The sequence below is a fragment of the Camarhynchus parvulus genome, chromosome 7, assembly GCF_901933205.1.
Source record: "Camarhynchus parvulus chromosome 7, STF_HiC, whole genome shotgun sequence".
In the NCBI taxonomy this organism is placed as follows: Eukaryota; Metazoa; Chordata; class Aves; order Passeriformes; family Thraupidae; genus Camarhynchus; species Camarhynchus parvulus.
In genome coordinates this window covers 14,265,045-14,285,074 of record NC_044577.1, presented here as the reverse complement: position 1 = coordinate 14,285,074, position 20,030 = coordinate 14,265,045, and the positions used below count along the sequence as shown (strand labels likewise).

The following is a 20,030-nucleotide window of genomic DNA, read 5'->3' as shown; positions in this document are numbered from 1 at the left end:
ATGTTTTATATGGTATCTCAAACTGCAACATAAATACTAAAAAAATTCTGTGCCTAAGTAAAAGACAAAACTAATAAGGATGCAAATCCTCTGACAAGTGATTACGAGATTGTTAACTTTTTTACCTACATGGAGACTTTCTCCATCCATCATTTTTATGTGGACATGTAGAAATGAAACAAATTTAACATTTTATTGCCATATTTTTAAAAATACTGGATTCCATGAACTGTTAAAGTTCACAAGCCCAAGTCTTTACTCCATACAGGAGAGCATTAGCCTCCCAAAAATTAAAAGAAGGAAAAGCAAACCTACTTTTTTGATTGATGAGTAACACTTGATTACTTGGTATGACAAAGCACTTGCAAATACCATACTTCATAAATGCCATACAAAGGCATTTTTACTTTAAATAATCTTTTGTGGTTTAGATTTGATGACAAAGATTTGCTGACAACAGATTCCAAATTATTTATTTCAGATTGGCTTCTTCAAAAGGAAATACAAACAGATCCCTCAAGACGTGAACAGAAGAGACAGCTGGAGTTTTAAAAGTGGGAACAAAAATGACTAAGATGGCAAATAAACATTTGATTTTAAAATGAAGAAATTAAAATTCAGATTAATTCACAGGAGAAACATCAGCAACAAGAAACCTAAGTCTTGAACTTACTTGCTCTTACAATACATGTTTTATTTCCTTGAACTGTATGGAGGATACACCTTACAGTACTGTTCTAATATGAAAATGGTAAACCAGTTTGTTCTGAAGTCTCCCAGTAATATTTGAAGTGCCATATATATATGTATGTATATATATATACACACATATATCCGGTTTCAAACAGACAGAGGAACACTAAGGATAAAGACAAGAATTACTTACCAAAAGGAAGTATTTGTAGAAAGTAATAATTTTGGCCAATCCTGGAAAGTAAGATCTCAAACACATTAGCATGAGTTATTATATCATTTTTAAAGTTTCAATAATATTTTGATCAGGCATTGAAGCAGAAATCCTCTCTCATCTTTGTCTGGCATTTTACCAAGGGTAAATTAGCTCAAACCCATAGGACTGTGAGTAGGACACCCGGACATAGAAAACAGCTCTCAGAAGCTCTGGGCTTCTGCAGGTAACCTGGTAAGCTTTGGCTTCACAGGCACAGCCACATCACTGAAGGTACTTAGACACCCAGGCAAGCCAGAACCAGGAAGGCCAAAGGTGAATTCAGAGCAGGGAATTGTGTGGGGTAGCCTGGAGATGCAGCTGTAGAAAGATTAAAGTATTGGAGAATATAATTTGTAGCCATCCATAACATGGTACTTGCAAGCATGATAGAATTACTTGTTTCATCCTTTCCTCAGACAGTGCTGCCATAAGGTTTTGGACTTCTCCAATGAATTATTTCTCTGTGGGTTTTTTTAAAGCAAGTATTTATTTTTATTTATTTGAAGATTTTTCTATAGTACTTTTTATAGGATTTAGTGCTGGCATTCTTCCAGAACCTGAAAAAGAGACAAGCTTCAGCTGACAAAACAGAGAGACACAAATACCCAAAAGACACCAACTGCCAACCATAATGGGCCAAATTTTATCTTTAGATGAAGTACTTTAGAAAGTACTTAACAAGGAAGTCACTTGGAGAGGCAGCTTGGGTTCTTGGAAGGTGTCAGATAAATACCATCCAAACAGGCACCCTCAGCAGCCACTCGGCAGAAAGGCAAAGGACTCACCAGAAGCATGGATCAAACCACTGCTCTGTACTCCAGGAAGTTTCTTCAGCTAGCTTAAGTTTGCACTGCCACCTAGCTTTGGTGAAACAGCACAAGCCACAAGGGAAACAAACCTTCCTTTGCTCCCCAGAACAGCTGGAGAACATTCAGCTTCTTCAGCGACAGAATTTATTGCAGCAGAAGGACAGAGTGAGGCTGGGCCTTGGATGTCATTGTGAACTGCACTGAGAATGGAATGTCACCTGTACAAATGCTTCACAGCTGCACCATCCATCCTGTGGGAACTAGCCTGAAACACAAACCCACTGCAAGTGCCTTCAGCAAGCACTTCTGCTACGAGAGTGCTTGGTGCCATAAAAGCCATGTTGCCCATAGATTCCAAAGGTATTTGGGACCATTTTGTATCTTCCTTTCACTTCATTTGATGCCAAAGATGTGGATCACTCCAAAGTATGTTTTCCTCTAATATCTACAGTGCAAGGACAAATGAATGTGCATATTATTTTTTTTAAAAAGTCAAAATAAAGTTTGTCAAGAATTAAGTACTTTCTGGCAAATCTGTGTGAAAACTGTACCAAAAAATGCTTACCTTCCAAATGGCTTTAGTGATTTTTTGCACTTTAACCAAAAAAAACTTTGAACAGAAATTAGCTTGACATTACAGCATACTGTGAAAAATATACCTCAAATACTGGAAGAAGCATTCATGTTCTTTTGAGTACAAACAATGCAAGGAAGTGAAACAAAAGCATTTTATTTATCTTTGAAATAGTTTACATAAGTCAGTACGTGTGATAATGATGCCTTGGAAATTGTACACTTTCTATTCAGGTTTCATTGTTAACATGTATATGTTGGCTGCCTTTTCTTAGGATATGAAGCAAAGTTATGAAGCTTTTATAAACCAGGTTGACAAAAAATGAATGTACAATGTCCTGATGGTGGCAAGATTATAAAGTATTACTCAACTGCATTTTATTAAAAAAAACCCCAAACAAGTTAAATAGATGAATGCTGTTGGTTTTGCAAATTCAATTATTTTGTTAAATTTCATTTAATAAATAAGTTAAATCTACTAAGTGTTGCTGGAATGCCTTTTTAAACAACTTAAAGAAGCTTAGTTTGAATTGCCTTAGCATGTTAAAAATACTTGATGGGATAGAGTATGAATTTTAAGTGGAGCCTGCTACCTGTGACTTGGACAACAGGCAACAGCTTGGGTTTAGGAGCCAAATCCTCATCTGCAGTGCTCAGTCCTGTGTATTTATCATAGATAAGAATTTTTACAACTATTTAAAATCAGAGTAGCTATATATCTCTTGCAAAGGCATAAGCCCTTGATTTAGCAACTTCATACAAAGGCTGGATTCCACATTACACCCAACTGCTTCCTGAAGAAAGCACCAAAAGCAGCTCACTCTTGTCCTGACCCAATGCAGGTTTTGTTTGTGCACTGCCCTGACCCAGTGCAGCTTTCATTTGTGCATTGCCTTCTGAGCAGCTCCCAGAGGAGTGACCAGGAAAACATTCGTTATCCATGGTCTTGCAAGTGGCAAAACATGGTCTGCTACTTTTCATCTCAAAGGAAGCCAGTTCCCAGAAAAAATATAGTCTTAATTTGCTGTCCTCTGAAATAATTGCCTTCAATATTAAGTAATTACCAAAACCACAGACCCTCAAAAATTATGTTTATACCCTACAAGGAAAGTATAAAAATTTAAATCAATTATTAAGTTATTTATCACAAATTCAGTCTCAGCAACAACAAAAACTATGCTGAATAACATTTCAATTCTAAACAGAGAAAATACTAATTTTATACAAAGAGCAGTTTCTAAAATAGATTTTAACAAAGAAAAACCATACAGGACATCGACGTATTCTTTTCTATTATTTGATTAGAAACATTTTGAGAGAAAATATATTAAGGCAACATTAAAAAATCATAATTAGAAATAGAAGCAGTTGATTAAAAAAATAAACGCATATATTTTTATTTTGCCACTATTCTTCAGTTAGAGCTGGTGAGTAGAGGTATGGTTCTTCCCTGTGCTGAACTGAGTTACCTGACAACACAGACAGCAGCAGCAGACTTAGAAGTATCTCAGTCTAAAAAAATCTAGACTAATGAAAAAAAAGGTTCATCTATTCTGATGGATGCTTCTCAAACCCCAAATTTGTAAGAGACCAATACAATAAATTTTCACTTTTTCTTTTTAAAGCCTAACACCTTCAATACAGTTAAACAGAACCTGCTAAAAATATCTAATTTAATAACAATTTAAACCTAGAGTTAGAACAAACCCTAACCCTTACCAATTAAGCTTCTGCTACAAATGACATCAGAACAAGTCCAGACCTTGGAGAGCTGTGCATAGGGGTGAGAACAGGATTCTTTATTACAGAATTTCCTTCTATATGCAGTTGCACGTCACTTGGGAACTCTCCAGGTCATCAGTGTTCACTCCATAGAGATCAATAAGTTGAGGATGCACCCTGGGAAGCAAGGAAGTCAAACTTTATCAAGTGTCATCAACTCTTGCAATGGGTGTGCTGCTTCTTGAGGTTGGCAAGGAGAATAAATATGTACGAGCTTTTCTATGGAAATAAAATATTTTGACAATTCCAATAGGTTCATCTTTAGAAGAATATATTATATACCCTACAACATGATCTGCCTTTTATTTTACAGACCAGACTTACTCTGAGATGTGTGCCTTCAACTAATCCTGTGTGCATTGCAGAAAAATGAGCTGCTGCCCACTTAATTCCACTGATAATCCTCCCATTTGCTATGTATTTGTAGTCTCATTCTTAGATGCTGAATATGGAGACTATTCTCAAGCAACATTAAGATTTCCACAATTGAAGAACTACATGTTTTTCTTAACCTTACACATGCTGCTTTCCAAGTAGGAATCCTTGTCCCAAAAGGAGCTCCTCATGGAAACACATTATATACCTCTCTTCTCCATGAAATGGAAGGGTAAAGTAGCAGGAAAGAAGAAACAAGAAGTAGTAAAGTAACAAGAAAGAAGAGAACTGGAGTGGAAGCTGATGAAGCACCAGGAAGGAAAAGCCATGTGAGTTATAACAAACCTTTCCAAAGATGAACATAAGGCAGCCAAGGCAGAGGCCCAAATGATGGTGGAAGGGCCAGACCCTGCAGTGCAAGCAGTTCTATGTAGGAGCATTTAGAACACCTGACTGTGGGACCATCTGTGCTCTGTAGAGATATGACACATCTGGGATTGCAGCACTAATCTGTTATGGGGATGTGGGCCCTAAATGAGACACTGAACCTTACCGGACATGAACCTCTGACGCTTCCTTCATTAAGTCTCCATCTATATTCCAAGGGTAGTTTCCTTCTGCATTCAGACACACATTTTCCTTGGCATCAGGGCCACTTTTAAGCCTTGGTTGTACTTTTACTTCTTGAACTGTGTAGGTCTCAACAAAGGGAAAATTGAACTAAACCAAACACAGACAGCAAATGAAAATGAAAGATAGCTTAAAACAAAATAGGTTACTTGAAATCAAAAAGCTGGCACATTTTTTGATCTAAGTAGGAAAATTTAACTAAAGCTTTGACCACATGAGCCATTATATTTTCCAGCTAGTGTTTATAGATTAATGTGATGTTTTTATCCTTAATAGTGCCTCAGAAAAAAAAAATAGTGTTCCATTTGTATTCCTGTATTGGACTCAATCTACCTGCAGGTAAGGGGGTATATTTTGCACATACCAAATACTTTCAGGATATGTGAAAGTCCAAGCAGATTGTTTCCTGTGCTCTGTTCATCATTACCAGTCATCTTGTCCTAAACCAGGCTAGTTAGAATTCTAGTAAATGGTTGTCTGAAGCTTAAAGGAGGGCCCACATCTCCTTGTCTGATTTGTAACTACAAAGGCAGAGAGAAAAGCAAGGCCTTCCTCCAAAAGCATACCTGGAAAGCTTAAGCTACTTCAATTCAGCCATTAGTGCTGTCACCTGGAATTGTCACCCATCTCTCCCCCAAACTCCCTGGCTGTAGATGAATTCAAACCCAAACCTTCCTGTTACAGTGATTTCACATAATCCCAGAACACCTGAATGAGTACCAGTGTGCTTGGGCCACGCAGTGGGGCTTTAGACAGCAATAAGATCTGTGTTTGAATGCTTCATTTTTCTCTTCCAAGACAGAATTAGGACTACAATTTTGAAATACAGTTCTGCAAATATAACTAGATGGGATGCATACCTGCTAAAAATCAATGCTCACAACCCACTGCTACCAGCAGACCACGCCATGACCTGCTGAAATTACCAACTGTACCAATTTCTGACAGAGTTGGTGATGCCCCCACAGTTCTGCATTTTTCATCTCTGCACTACACAAAATTCAGACACAGCATGCACTTCCTTATTGTGGTGGAAGGGCTTTACACCCATAAAACTATGGTACAACACAAACACAATTTAAACCACAACAGATGGACTGAAATAGGCTAATCTGTATTAGTCTAGTGATTTAAAAAAAGGAAAAAAAAATCAGCTAAAAAGGGGCTAATGTATTCTGACAGGAAGCTAAGTCTCCTTATGAGGATGCTAACATTAACTCTTGCAGCTTGTCTACTTTCACGATTAACTGTTCTTTTTATAATCACCAGAAAAAAATTAACAGTACCTGATTTTTTGCAGTGGTGTATCTTTTCAGATGCTTTATAAACTCTGTTCGAGAAGTATTTTGTACAACAATAAGGGCCATGCTTCCATTGTTCAACCTGAAAAGCAGACCAAAAAGATAATTATATTTCATCATTAATTTGGAAGTATAGCAGGCTCTTCAATAGCCTAGATTAGAAAGAAAATTTTTTAAAAGCCTACAAGAGTAAATTAATAGGATAGTCTCAATGGTTTTTCAAATCTTTTTGCTGACCCCCACCCCACAGATCAGTATAAATTATGCACTGAAGTTATTCAGCATCAGCATTTATTCAGCATTTATAACATACATTGTAATAATAACTTGCAGTTCTTTACCAATAGTCATAATTTCTTAAATACAATACAAATAATCTAAGAAAAGCTTGCTTTTCTACTTAACAGATGGTTTTTAAACATTAGGGATCACAAACTTCTCTTTTTACTTTTCTCTGCAGCACCAAGTAACAGTTACCATAAGTGCTGTGAGGCAGAGCTGTGCCCAGAAAACAGTGCCATGGTGCATGGAAGCCCCCCCAGCACAGACCCAGTGCAGATGGGTTCCCCCACCCCCTCCACCAACACCCACGCTGCCCTAACAGAGGCTGCCATCTCCAACTCACACTCTCATAGCAGTTCTTGGTACAGTTCTATTTATACATTTCACAAAACAAAATAAAAGTTAAGGACTAAGAGTTTTGTAAAAGCTAAAACAGTCCTGTACTAGAGATTAAACAAGAAGAGCCCCCACAGTGCAGATGCTCAGTGGCTCTCACTATCCAGTCTCCATGGGTATTTTAGCATCTTTGAGAACTGTGAGCCAGTATCAGTTCCCCCATTCGTTAATGGAATGTACCTAGGCACAGAAACTAACTGGAATATCCATGCAACCATGCCTAAGTCCCATTTGAGTTATAGAGACAGATCAGTGTTCAACAGGAGTACCTGATGAACATGGCAACCCCTGCTGAGACTGCCTTCTGGAGAGAGGTGGTGTATTTCCTATCTTCTGCACATATATTTATTTATTTATTCATTCAGCATCTATGTTAGGAAAATATCTTAAGAGTGTTTAAAAAAATGACTTCCAGCCTACCAGCCCTGAAAGGGATATTTCAGATAGCTACTGAACAGCTGCATCAGGAATGTTCTCAGACTACGGTAACAGCACTATCTGGGAGCGTAATTCTTACATAAACATTAAGCAAGTCACCTGGCACAGCAGTACGTTGCTGATTCAGGAAAGAGTGATGATGACATTTAAAAAGTTGCCTCCTTATCATATTTGTTTCAATAAAAGGGCACAGCAGACTACTGGGCATTCAGCACTAGGGTCTTTCATCTTTAGAAATGACTAAGAATTCTCATTAATTCTCTGAAAAGCCCCATCTGCAGTGAAGCACAACACCTATGCTGTGAAAAAGACATCCCACAGGGCTCACACAGCACAGACAGTTAAATGTATCTGGACACATTTCTGCAAATTTAGACCAGTGTAACTGGTGCCACAGGCAGCAGCCAAAGCTTGCACCCCACTTCAAAAGTCTTCACATGGCAGAAACCTCTTGGGGAAAAAAGGACAGAAGAAACCTACATGTGTTCCTTCCATAGTGGGTCTGGAGTCTCTAACAATCACTGCCATGTTTTTGTTTCCCATATTGAAGAGATTTACAGTCAATATGTTATTCACTATGACAAAGGAAGCTCCTGTTTGAGTCTACCCTTCCTACTCTACTAGCTGACCACACTGCAAGATTTTTAGAAAGAAACGAAAGAACAAAGGGTTTTCTTACACACACAAAAAAAAAATAGGGAGACGCACTAAGCAGCTACACTGGGAGAGAAACTGGCTCATTCAAACCTGCAATAATTGCATGGAGATGTCACAAAATCCCCTGTCACTGAGAAATGGGGAAGAACGGATAGAAAGAGAAAGCAAAGCTAAAACTCTCATCAGAATTTCCCAATTGACTGGAAAATAAAAACACTAAAGTCAGAACAAAGTTCCTAAGATGGGACAGCATCAGAGGACTATCTTGAGGACTGTGAGATTAGTGGGACCCTGGGAGCAAAGAAAACTTCTCATTAAGAGTTTAATCATAAATTATTTGGTTCTACATTGTTTCCAAGAAGTCAAAGTCTACTAAAACAAACCAGCAATTTTGAAGAAAAACACCTCATTAATTCTTCTCCAATTTCATCTAGTAACAATCTAATGAAAGAAAAGAGACTCATTCCATTAATTTCCCTGAGTGTTGGGGTTTTTTGGTACACATTCATGCCCACACACATGAGTCTCTGCATTCTTTTTTTGAGGGAGCATTTTGTACTTTGCATACAACTACAAAGTTTGTACTTGCTATTCTGCTCAATTGCCAAATTAATACAACAGGTACAAATATTTACCCCCTAAGAACTGCTTTGGTTAGCAAAAAGCAGGCTCTCAACAAGGAGCTAAAGGCAAAATGAGTCAATGTCAACAACCAGGTTACATACTCCTTTGTTTCCCCAAACCTTGCATGTAGAAGCTTCATTTCTCAAGTTCTGAGGGAAACCAAACAAAAAATAATAAGAAAAAGACAAGTATGAACTTTAGTCCTTAATAACATGAGATAGACTCATATTTCATTTTTGCTGGCTGTAGAGCAGAAGGCAAGGGCCACTTTTATATTTGAAAAAATAAAATTAAATCTAAGGGTGAAGTTTCCCCATAAAGCCAAATCCTATGACAGATGACTGCTCCATGACTACTACTTAAGTCAGACTTGCCAACTAATTTAATCACAGCAATTATCCACTCATAATTCTAGTTAGACTGCTTGACCTTATTTGCCTGATCCAAAAACTGATTACAATTCCTGGGATTATCGAGTCTGCTGCAGTCTACGCTCCCTCCCCCAGCCCAGAGGGACTAGACTACCTAAACATAGGCTCATATTCTCGGAAAAGCCAAGGTCTTAAGGTAAGATGTCAGAATTTATAGACATGACTAATTCTCTAAACCCATACTGACCTCGTATTAGGTGCCAAGCCTCTTGGTGCCATTGAACACAGACAAGGGATTGCCATAATGCTCACATTCAGGAAGTGACCCTGAATTTTCTGCCATTGATCCTTGCTACCTAAATATAACAGAGTAATTCTATATTACTCCAGTTAATCAGCCATGGTTCACTTTTAAAAAAATCCTAACAGCAGAAACTCACCTTTTTTCATTCTCTCTTTCTTCTTTCTAAAAGGGTGGAAGCATGTAGGTAAAAAAAAATTAAAGCCATTTGCACATTTAAGCAACACATACTTTATAAAAAAAGTAGCATATTAGTGGAACTGAAAAAATCAGTAATACTGAGTGCAAGACTGCCTTGTAACAAGATCCTCTGTAACAGTCTACAGGAAACCCTTTACAATATGTACAAGTTTGCAGTTGTCAAAATAAATACTTTTTAAGATTATATCACCTCTTGATTAAATTTAAACAAAGTAAAGAATCTGTACAATTTTATCCTTCAAAGATACATTTCTGTAGCTTCAGAATTGCTTGAGTCAGTTTTACCTGTCCTTCTCATCAGTGTCTTCCAGCAGAATTTGTAGAGGGAGAAATGATAATTCACATTCCTCTGGCCTAGAAGAGTAATGACATTTACTAAGATGTAAACCAGTATTCTGACTGTTAGACACTTTTATCAAAGATGATTTTTAGGAGATTCTGAATGTACACAATTTATCTCCTCTTTAACTTGTAAGAGAGATGTACATCACATCAGAGTTAAATATGTCTGCAATTAAGAGAAACTACTGCTCTCTCTGTCTTTCTGAGACCTATTATTTCCCTTTCCTCAAGAAAATAATAAATTCTAGAAAAACATAACATCTCTTGGCTTACTTGAGATCTGCCAGGGTTTTGATGAAAGCAAAATCCTTCCTCTGGCTGGAGGGCATCCAGCGGTGCCTCTCTGCCAAAGCCAGCGTCCTCGCCCCAAACCCAAACATGGCCGAGAACCCAAAGCGCAGCAGCTTCCTTGGAGTGCTGAAGGTACAGACATCGACTGCTTGGATGTGTCCTGAAGTTGCACAGATAGAGAAGAGAAAATAAAAATCTATATTTCAAATGACACACAATTTACCATTTCTTTTTCATCTACTTTAGCTGGGCAAAAACCCCATCTCTCTCTAGGAAATTAATTTTACTAATCAAAACCAGAATCAATCTCGGTCAAATTAAGACTCTATCAAAGTAGTAATTTCATACACTTGAAAATGTTAAAGCTATGGTAAAACATTTAGCTACTTCATAAGGCTGTAAATGGTCTGACTCTTAATTTTTTGCACATTTTCAACAAGTAGAATCAAGGAAAATGTAATATTGCTAATATTTGCATAAATCTCTGCAACCGTTTCACCAAATATATGTAATGACTGCACATTGTACTGGAGGATATATGGGAACTCTTAAACATAGCTTTTAAATGTATTAATGTTTACAGTTATAAAATATAAACATATAATTCTGTTCAAGATAGGATATATACATTTTTTTCTTTAATAGATCCTGCATTCAGTGCCTCTGATTTTTAAAGAAAGACAGGTTTAGATTTTGCCTGTAAAGCATTTTGTATTATGACGTGAGAAATAGAGCAATGGCTCTTCCACTGCAGACTGCAAGACCAAGAGATAGTCAAGAGGGACCTTAATCTTTTTTCTCTTTTTATAATTTAAAATAAAATTTCTAAAGAAAGACTGCTTTGACAGTAAAATTAACATTATCTGACAAAGTAGTTGCTATTTCTAAGACCCAAAAATAAGGCTTGCACTAGCAACCTACCTTTCCCTTTTAGCATAATTACATTTTCACATTCAAAACCCATTTATTGTGCAGACCCAGTGGCAAATTATACAGCTTTTCTATGAATAAAGCTTTCTTATAGAAACTGTTAGTAATTAAAAGAAATGCACATGGAGCTAAAACCAGGATAGAATCATTTGGGTATAAAAGCCTCACAATGTAGGTTACAGTGACACAGCAAAATGCTACGTCTTTACTGAGCAACTGGTTATGACAAACTTCTACACACTGCTTTATTATTTATACTCTGATAGTGAATGTAAAAATATTTACCCAATACAATGTGCAGTGCTGCTGTCACTGCATGTTTAATACCATAGAGTGTATGGGCCAAAATATTTGTAGTACCTGTAAAAATAAAAAAAAAAAACCTGCTGTAAAAAAACCATGAGAGATACAGAATAACCAGAACAAATATACACAGCATTTTCAATTACTGCATTTTCAAAACAATAAAGCCTGCCCATAAATTGTCTTATTGTCTTGTTAACAGCAGAAATGGTGAATAGTATTAAATTAAAACCTTTAAAACTTCCAGAGGTCTATAAAATCTGCGCTGTAAATTCATTCATAAGTGCCATAAAAACAAAGCAGTGGGAGAAACAAAGCTTTTCAAAATATTGTCTGCTTGGATTTTTTAAAACCATCTCCTTAATCATCACCTCTTATATATACCCAAGTGCTGTACTAAGGAACTGGAGACAGATTATCTAATAAAATGTATTTGGGCAATACTTTTAGATTGGTAAAATAATACCCAGACAGTGTAAAACTGCACATTTTTCAAGCCAAATGATATTTAATCTAGCCAAAGATAGCTGCTGTGCTTCTTGCAGGCTACATTTAAGATTCTTAGAAGGACTAGTGAATAAAATTAATTACTGCACATCAGCTTCACAAGTAAGAACTCAATGACTGAAAAACAGGGCAGGTAGAATGTGACACCTGACAAAGAGGGGACTTGCACTCAGTGCACCCAAACTGACCCATCTCATTTCTATTTGTCACTGCCTGGACACTGGCAGTAGTCATTCTACCAGCCCCCAGAAAGAAGAGAAGAACAGAATTTGAAACAAGGGAGTGAATAAATCAGGTGATAAATAGAAGAAAAAGTCAAAACTCAGCAATGTCAGCACAGAGTTGAAAGAGAGAATGGAAAATCAGCTGTCAGTTTGCAAAAGAAAGAAGCAGAGTTCTGAAGGCCCATGACTGGTGGTGATTAATATCTCAATGCACTTTACCTGGTTAAGAAACATGGAGATATGTATGTAAATTTTGCCCTTCTGCTTTAATGCCTAGGACATAAAATACTGTGCATCAGCTGACTTTTGAATATAAATTTATTTTTAAAATCATGAAGAAGGAGCAGTTGTGTCTTTCCTAAATAGGTGTGGTTTAAAAAAAATTTCAATTTGATTTTTCTCACTTCTGGCATTATTTAGCCAAGCAGCAGAGCAAAAGAATTTACCTCTAGAAAAATAAAGGCCGGCCACCAAACAGGCAGAATACTGACTTCATCATATCACTGATTAAGAGATGAATAATTCAATAAAAGTTTAATTAAAAGAACAAAAATTACATAAGAACAGTTTAGAACCTAACATTCCTATATAAAAATGAGCTCACATAGATTTTAAAATAATTTTCTTGTTTCAATTATTTAATAATTTACAGCAGCCATAGACAAGTCTGGATGTTAAATTTGCCCTAAGTTTTATGGAAGAATTACTTGTCTTTCAAAAATAGGGGAAAGAAGATAAGAAAGGAAAAGACTACCACATGTCAAGCAACAGGCACTCAATATTTAAATAAGCACTTCAAACCATAATGTACCAGATTGAAAAATTTTGCTTATCCCCGAATTCTGTTTTTATGTCATGCAGAATGTAGAAAAAAAGACTGAATTTGCAAAGACTGATGTACCTAATTACAAAGCTCTAAAGTCATCATGCCATTCTCATTCAGGAATATATCTTTGATTTTTTCCAATAATTTCTCTAAATAAAAAATTTTACTATAACTGGGAATCTCACAGATCACCTGTTAAGTCCTTAGAGCACCTTAGCCTCAGAAAGTAATTCAGAACTTCATGGAAAGCTGCCATAACATCAGAGAGAGGAGCCCTGTGTTCCTGCTATATGAAGGAAGTGAAGTACGTACATTTTAAGGTAACAGATACCCAAAACCTACAAAAATCCCTACATTTGAGCTAAAAAGCAGTTCTTCCCAGAAGACTACAAGTATATGCCCAACACATGTTTGAATGACTTGACAATATTTCATGTTTGAATGACTTCATGTCTGATTTAACTTCCAGATCCAACTAGTTCTGCTTTACCAGTGAAGGTAGCAAAAAATGTAATTTAAAAATACATAAATATTTCCTTCAATCAGTATTATACAGCTCTTATCAACTGTTATGTCTCCAAAACAAAGGAAATCACACATACAAGCAGCAGATCTTTACAAGTCAGGCACATCATGCTTACTTCCTGTGTGTCAAGACAGGGCAGTTGTTATTCTAAAAAAAAAGTTTCACTTCTCACCGAAGATCAAGCTAATTAAAGAGCACAAGGTGGAATATATTTTGGAAGATCAAGCTTGGTATGAATTTAAGCTGCAATCCTGATTTAAGAGTAATTTATCAATGCAGATGGCAGCAAGATACCAAACAACCACAGCTGAAGTCGGTACCAATCTTCCAACTGACTTTAATGAGACTTAAATCTCATTCCTACTAAACAGGATAGGCACAAGTAATTACATCCTTCTCTTAAATCTTTGGAGCTCATTAACATTTGCAGAAGTAAACAAAGCAAAATCCCACCCTTTCAGGACTCCAAGGAAGATGAAACAAGTTCTGTGTTCAAAAACAAAAGCACCACATCCACCCTTCCACAAGCTGAAGAACTAGGCCAAGCACAGTTTTGTGGGAGCAAGCACCATCATATTCTATAAAAACTCCATTTAGCACGTGCCTATCAGCAGTTTTGATCCCAATAATGACTGAATAATGTGCCTTATTAACTAAGTCTTATACAAGCAGGATGCCAGACAAAATAATCCAAACCAAAACAAACAAGCAAACCCAAAACATGCAGCCTATAAACAAAGTAGAAAAATATACAAAAATAAGGACCCAAGCCTTTATTATTTAAATGGTGACTCAATAATGGTTTTAATGCCATTATTCATGCTCCCAAGTAATCTCTTTTCCCCCATGAAAGCTCAAGATATAATTTACCAATAACAACTGTTCTCCTGAACGCTATCATGTTACTTCAAAAGCCTTTGATGTCCATGACTTGCACTGCTCACATATTAGTAAGTCACATTTTTAGTTCTCACTTCATCTACTCAGTTTAATGTGAAAAGGTTTTATCCATACAATTCCAGCATGTCTATCATTAGCATTTTTTTACAGAAACAAAGATTTTATTACTCCAAAATCTTGTTCAAAATATCAACCGATTTTCCTGACACTACAAACAACTTCCTACCACCTCCTTCCCACCAAAAGTGCAAAAGCATGTCAGTCAGAACAGAGTATCTGCAGGTCATGTAAAGCATGACTGATGAAGGTACCAAACACAAATTGTAGAGAAAAAAACTGTCCTTGGAAGTGCAAGCACTTCTGCAGTACAATTAACTTAATTAACCAGACAACATGAATATTCATAAGGCTGTTAATGTCTCCCCCATCCAAACAGATAAATGTGATGTAATGACTTCCTAGTCAAGCATAGCTAAAATTCTGATGAAAACTGCACCAACATTTTGGTTCTTTGCCTGAAATATCACAGAAATTAACAGTCCCTCAGTAATATTTTATTTTCTGAATTAATTGAGAATTATGAATTTATTTATATGAACCCCTTTGGATCAAAAGGTTCGTAGGCATCAGATATAGATTGTCTCTTGTTCTGTAACAACTGGATAGCTTTTTTAATGTCCTTCCACAGTTCCCCCTCCCCTTTCTGTTTCCCCCTCCATACAGTTTCTTAGCAGTAGTTCCCATAGCAACAAACACTCTTGCTAATGGCCAGCAGTACAACTGCAGGCTTCCCCACATCTCATCCATTTGATTTGGACCACAATAAGGCAGCTCAGTAGAGTATTTCAGTAAAAACATACTCCCCTCTGGACCTCTCTCTTCAGGAGGTAAATTGTTTCAAAAGCATCTTCTTCCCATCAAGAAGACTGAAAGTTCAAAATGCTGTCTTAAGTACTTATTATAGAGACTAAAACCAGATTTTAAACCACCCACATAATACTATCCTGTAATTCAGTTGTTGATTCTACTTGGCTGGAAATTCCTAATAATGTTGTACATTGGATTTCTGGTGGAGAAAAAAAAGTTAACTGACCAGAGCTCCATCCTCGTGAGAACAAGTATCATACTTACCTGTTTCCTGAGTACCTCATGGAATATCAGGAATATGGAAATCAAACAAACAACAGATTGTTTTTAAGAACCTATTAGGAATTTCTCACAATATCATTTTATAAACTGTTCTGATCCCCTTTCACAAAATCTACGCCATTCTGTGTAAGAAACCGTACGGAATTTTGTGTTTACAAGTCCTTTCTGATCACAACATATCTGTCTTAAAGTGAGGAGAGAAAGCACCAGTGAGAGGCACAGTGACCTACACCCAGCATGGAGTCAGGGGCTGCAGAGATTCTGTCTCAACACCATCGAGATATCCACGGGAACTGAGCTGGTAAGTGATGGCCCAACTTCTGTACCCAAATTCATTACCTCCATGTCTTTGAGACTGCTGTCTCTTTTACCAAGGGCTTTTTAACCTGAGAGAAAGCTAATGTAATCTTGCTCCTTAAGAAGCAACTAATGCTCCTTTTATATGTGGAAACCAAATCAAAGCATTTAAAAATCTGCTGGCTCAGTTCAAAGTGACATGCTCCTTTTTTTGTAGAAAACTCAAAACAGTGATTTGCTGTTTTACTGACCGTAGGAATGTTTTCCTTACCAGTTCAAAACATCTGAGAAACTATGTCAAGTAGTCTTAGCACACATTCACACCAGTGTTCATGGAAAAATACCTCTCTTCTTTTCAAGAGAAGTGATTCATATAGTAGTCCAGAATCAACCCTGACTCTACTGATTTGTGCTGGTTTTGGCTAGGGTAGTTAATTTGCTTCACAGTGGCTACTGTGGGGCTGTGTTTTGGATTTGTGCTGAACACAGGGTTGATAATACAGAGATGTTCTTGTTATTGCTGAGCAGAGGTTACACAGAGACAAGGCCATTTCTTCTTTTTCTCACTGCCATGCTGGTGAGGAAGTTGGGGGTGGCTGGGAAGGTGAGAGGAGACACAGCCAGGACAGGTGAGCCCAGCTGACTAAAGGGATATTCCAGACATATGACACCATGCTTAGTAATAAAAGGGGGGAAGGGTGGGACATTGAAAGTGATGGCATTTGTCTTCTCAAGCCACTGTTACGTGTGATGGGGGCCCTGCTCTCCTGGAGATGGCTGAACACATGGGAAGCAGGGAATGAATTCCTTGTTTTGCATTGCTGGTGTAAGCAGCTTTCCCTTTTCCTCTTAAATTGTCTTTATCTCAACCCAAGAGTTTTTCAGCTTTAACCCTTCTGATTCTCCCCTTATCCAACAGGTGGGGCAGTGATCAAACAGCTGTGTGGGGCTGGGCTTAAACCACAACAGCTCTTGCTAAAACCTTCATGCTGGGCACAGCTACCCTCTGAGGAGGGCAAATACAAACACTGAGGAGAAGGGACACACAAACCCCCCAACACAAACAAAACCACACCACCAGATACAAGTTAATAAAAGAGCAAGATGACTTTTTAAGAGAGACAGATTTTCATGTCTGTAAAGAAGAAAGTCGTTTTTTGCACAATTTTTTTTTAATATAATGCACACAATGTATTTCTGGGACACCATTTTAAAATAGACCCTAAGCATGAATCCAGCTGAGAACTCTGCCAAGAAAACTGGAGATGCAAAAAAGGAAAATCTAGAAAATAAAGTTTTTATTTGGTATCATTTCTGACAGGAAATAAGACTGAAACTTGATCTTGTATGGATCAGCTGAAAATTATTTTATTTTTGTTCTTTCTCAGCTTCTTCCTTCAGGCAAAGAGCTCATCTGTGCCATTACTATAAATTATCATTACAATTTAAAATCAAGTCATTTGTAATCAATATAAATCACCAATTTAGGACATTTATCCAACAGCTCCCTTACCTAACTGAAGCTTTAGCATCAAGATCTGCCTTTAGTAGCCAAAACTGTAAAACATGCCAGAGGGACTAAAACCAGATGACTAACAATGTAACAGTACCTTTCATTCTCACCTGCTGGTATTACTCCAAGAGGAACTGGTGCTCTGACAGGCTTTGACACATATTCTGTGTCTTTCCCAGCATCTATCTGGGCTCTGAGCAGTAGCCCATGAGCAACTTCACTGACAGATCCATCTCCACCAACACAAACCACCCTATTACAAAACAAAAATGCCAAACAGTTCAAAACAAACTCTTTCATAACTGAACAAACAAGTGGAAAGCAGCTACCCACACCATATACATAATGATATTTCAAAAAGCTAAAAACATTCTTTTTTTAACAACAAGCTTGGGCTTCACTGTCAGATCATTACCTGAATGCTCCTTAAGCATTCTTATTTCTGCTTTCTGTCTAAGTAGGAGTAAATATACTTAAAAACTGACAAAGTTTTTCTTACCTTACCTCACGTCATGCACATAAACTGATCAGATGGAAGAACCAAACACATGTTTAAGTGCCTCAGTGGAAAAGCTCTTTACATCTTTCAATGCTGACCCATACAAACATTCCAATGCCTTTTAATTGCCCTTACAATAACAACTCACCAAATATTGCAATAAAATAAAAAAACACTTGAAAACAGCTATTTTCCTACACTATGCAGGCAGTTGAGGGATTTAGCAAAGTATAAAATCCTAGTGCCAGCAATCCTTTGCACAAAGGTACTTAATCACTGCTTCTGGAGCACGTAATTAAACTCCCACCTGCTGTGGCTATAGAGAGGAATGCATTTGTCTCTAAAAGCTCTGTTACAGCAAACCTTTTTTTTTCCTTGTTTTTGTTTATTTAAGTACATATTACAGTGATTCTCCAAATTAGTAAACATATTTTAATGATAAGAATAGTAATAATACATTCCAAGCCTTTATGACAGAAACATCATCGTTACTTTGGGAAGAATTCACCTAAATTATATTCTTTTCAAATATCTGCATGAATGCAGTTGTGAAACTATGCCCAATCATTCAACCAGGTAAAACTGGTCAGATCTTTATAACACTCATTATGTTATTAATGTTATCAAATATTTAAATTCAATTACCTCATTGCCTTTAACATTTTTCTTCAGTTTCTATTATTATTTTCAAGCTGATTTTTAATCTCTAATTTTTAGGGATATTTCCTCTATCTAGCTAAACACTGCCACATTAAATTTAAAGAAATACAATATACAGCTTGAAGAATGGAATACAAAAGTTTGAAGCACATTTTCTTCCTACTTGCAATGAGGAGTCTTTGCCTTTCTTTTGACTCGTTTTTTGTTTCTTCCCAGGCTTAAAATTCTCTGTCACAGTAGCAAAACCAGCTAATCTTTGAAGTCTGAAAAACTGTATACCTTCTTGTATACAAGAAGGACTTATGTGGATCGTCTTCTAGCTATTAAAACTTTTGAAAACAGATATATTTTCCTCTGATTTCGGAATGCTGTGTAGAGAGAGTCCAAGGAATAACATGAAAATGCTGCTAATTTTGTTTTTTACTATTTTAGCATTAATCATCAAGAGTTGCCTTTTTAGCTGGAAATAAAGATACCAGCAGGCACCTGGGATTCCAACGCTAATCAGTGAGAGCCTGCCATGCATAAGGAGTAGAAAGTCTTGAGCAAACAAATTTTACTTAGACCTTGAAGAAGAAAGAGAAAAAGAAACATCTTTCTGAGAAAAAGAAACAGCTATTTAACCATCAGATGCAACTTTCTTAATCAACTATTCAGCATCATAAATGCAGTCCCTCTATTCGTCACCAAAGCTCAGCCACAAGTCAGGGGTAAAAAGCCAAATTAACAAAGTGCCTCAATTTTCAGTGTCCCTAAAAAAAAGTGGATAGCAAAAAAAATTTAAGAGTGTATAAGACATCTGCCTGTGGTCTTTCAAAATAGAACAGTGACAAGGGAAATCAGAGAAATTATAAATACAAACAAACAGCTTTGACAAAGAATTAACACATAGGAGTGTCACTTTCAGAAAGCACTGAGATATAAACTTCCAGTTTTCTACTGCAAATCATAAACTTCAGTTTACTTCATATGCTGTTAACATGGAAGGAATCATAACTCTCCTAGAGAGAAAATCAAGCTCAGTAATTGCATTGCTATATTGTTTACATACTGTAGTGAATTAAAAAACATGTTGTCTTGTCATTTCTACATTTTTGTGTCTCTAAAAAAATGAATAGCAAAAAAGGTAGAGGTACACATGCCTATGGTCTTTCAAAAGGGTTCTATTTTTCCAGCTTAGATCTGGCTACTGGAGAAAGCCTTACAGGGGAGGTTCTCAGTATCTACCCAAAGATCAAAGATGAAACAATTCAAATATGACTCAGTGTAGAAGATATTTGTGGAAGATACAATCCAGGTTTTTTCTTCTTTGTCTTTGTATTCTTACAGAGACCGAAACCCTCATGAAGTATATTTCAGAGAGCTTTATGTTTA

The 20,030-nt window shown here is 36.8% G+C and overlaps 2 protein-coding genes across 2 annotated transcripts in view; one reads left to right on the top strand and one right to left on the bottom strand.

Moving 5' to 3' along the window:
- ITGA4 (integrin subunit alpha 4) overlaps window positions 1-2,809 on the top strand; it is a 35,051-nt gene extending 32,242 nt beyond the window's left edge. Inside the window, exon 28 of the mRNA XM_030952140.1 lies at window positions 482-2,809. Coding sequence (XP_030808000.1) covers window positions 482-574 — 93 coding nt within the window. The 3' untranslated portion in view covers window positions 575-2,809. The remainder of the gene's footprint in view (window positions 1-481) is intronic.
- Window positions 2,810-3,486: 677 nt separating this feature from the next.
- CERKL (ceramide kinase like) overlaps window positions 3,487-20,030 on the bottom strand; it is a 50,878-nt gene continuing 34,334 nt past the window's right edge. The window contains 9 exon segments of the mRNA XM_030952141.1: window positions 3,487-4,230; window positions 5,042-5,208; window positions 6,405-6,501; window positions 9,435-9,543; window positions 9,628-9,653; window positions 9,975-10,043; window positions 10,305-10,482; window positions 11,538-11,612; window positions 17,608-17,750. Of these exon segments, the coding sequence (XP_030808001.1) occupies window positions 4,149-4,230; window positions 5,042-5,208; window positions 6,405-6,501; window positions 9,435-9,543; window positions 9,628-9,653; window positions 9,975-10,043; window positions 10,305-10,482; window positions 11,538-11,612; window positions 17,608-17,750 (946 nt within the window). The 3' untranslated portion in view covers window positions 3,487-4,148.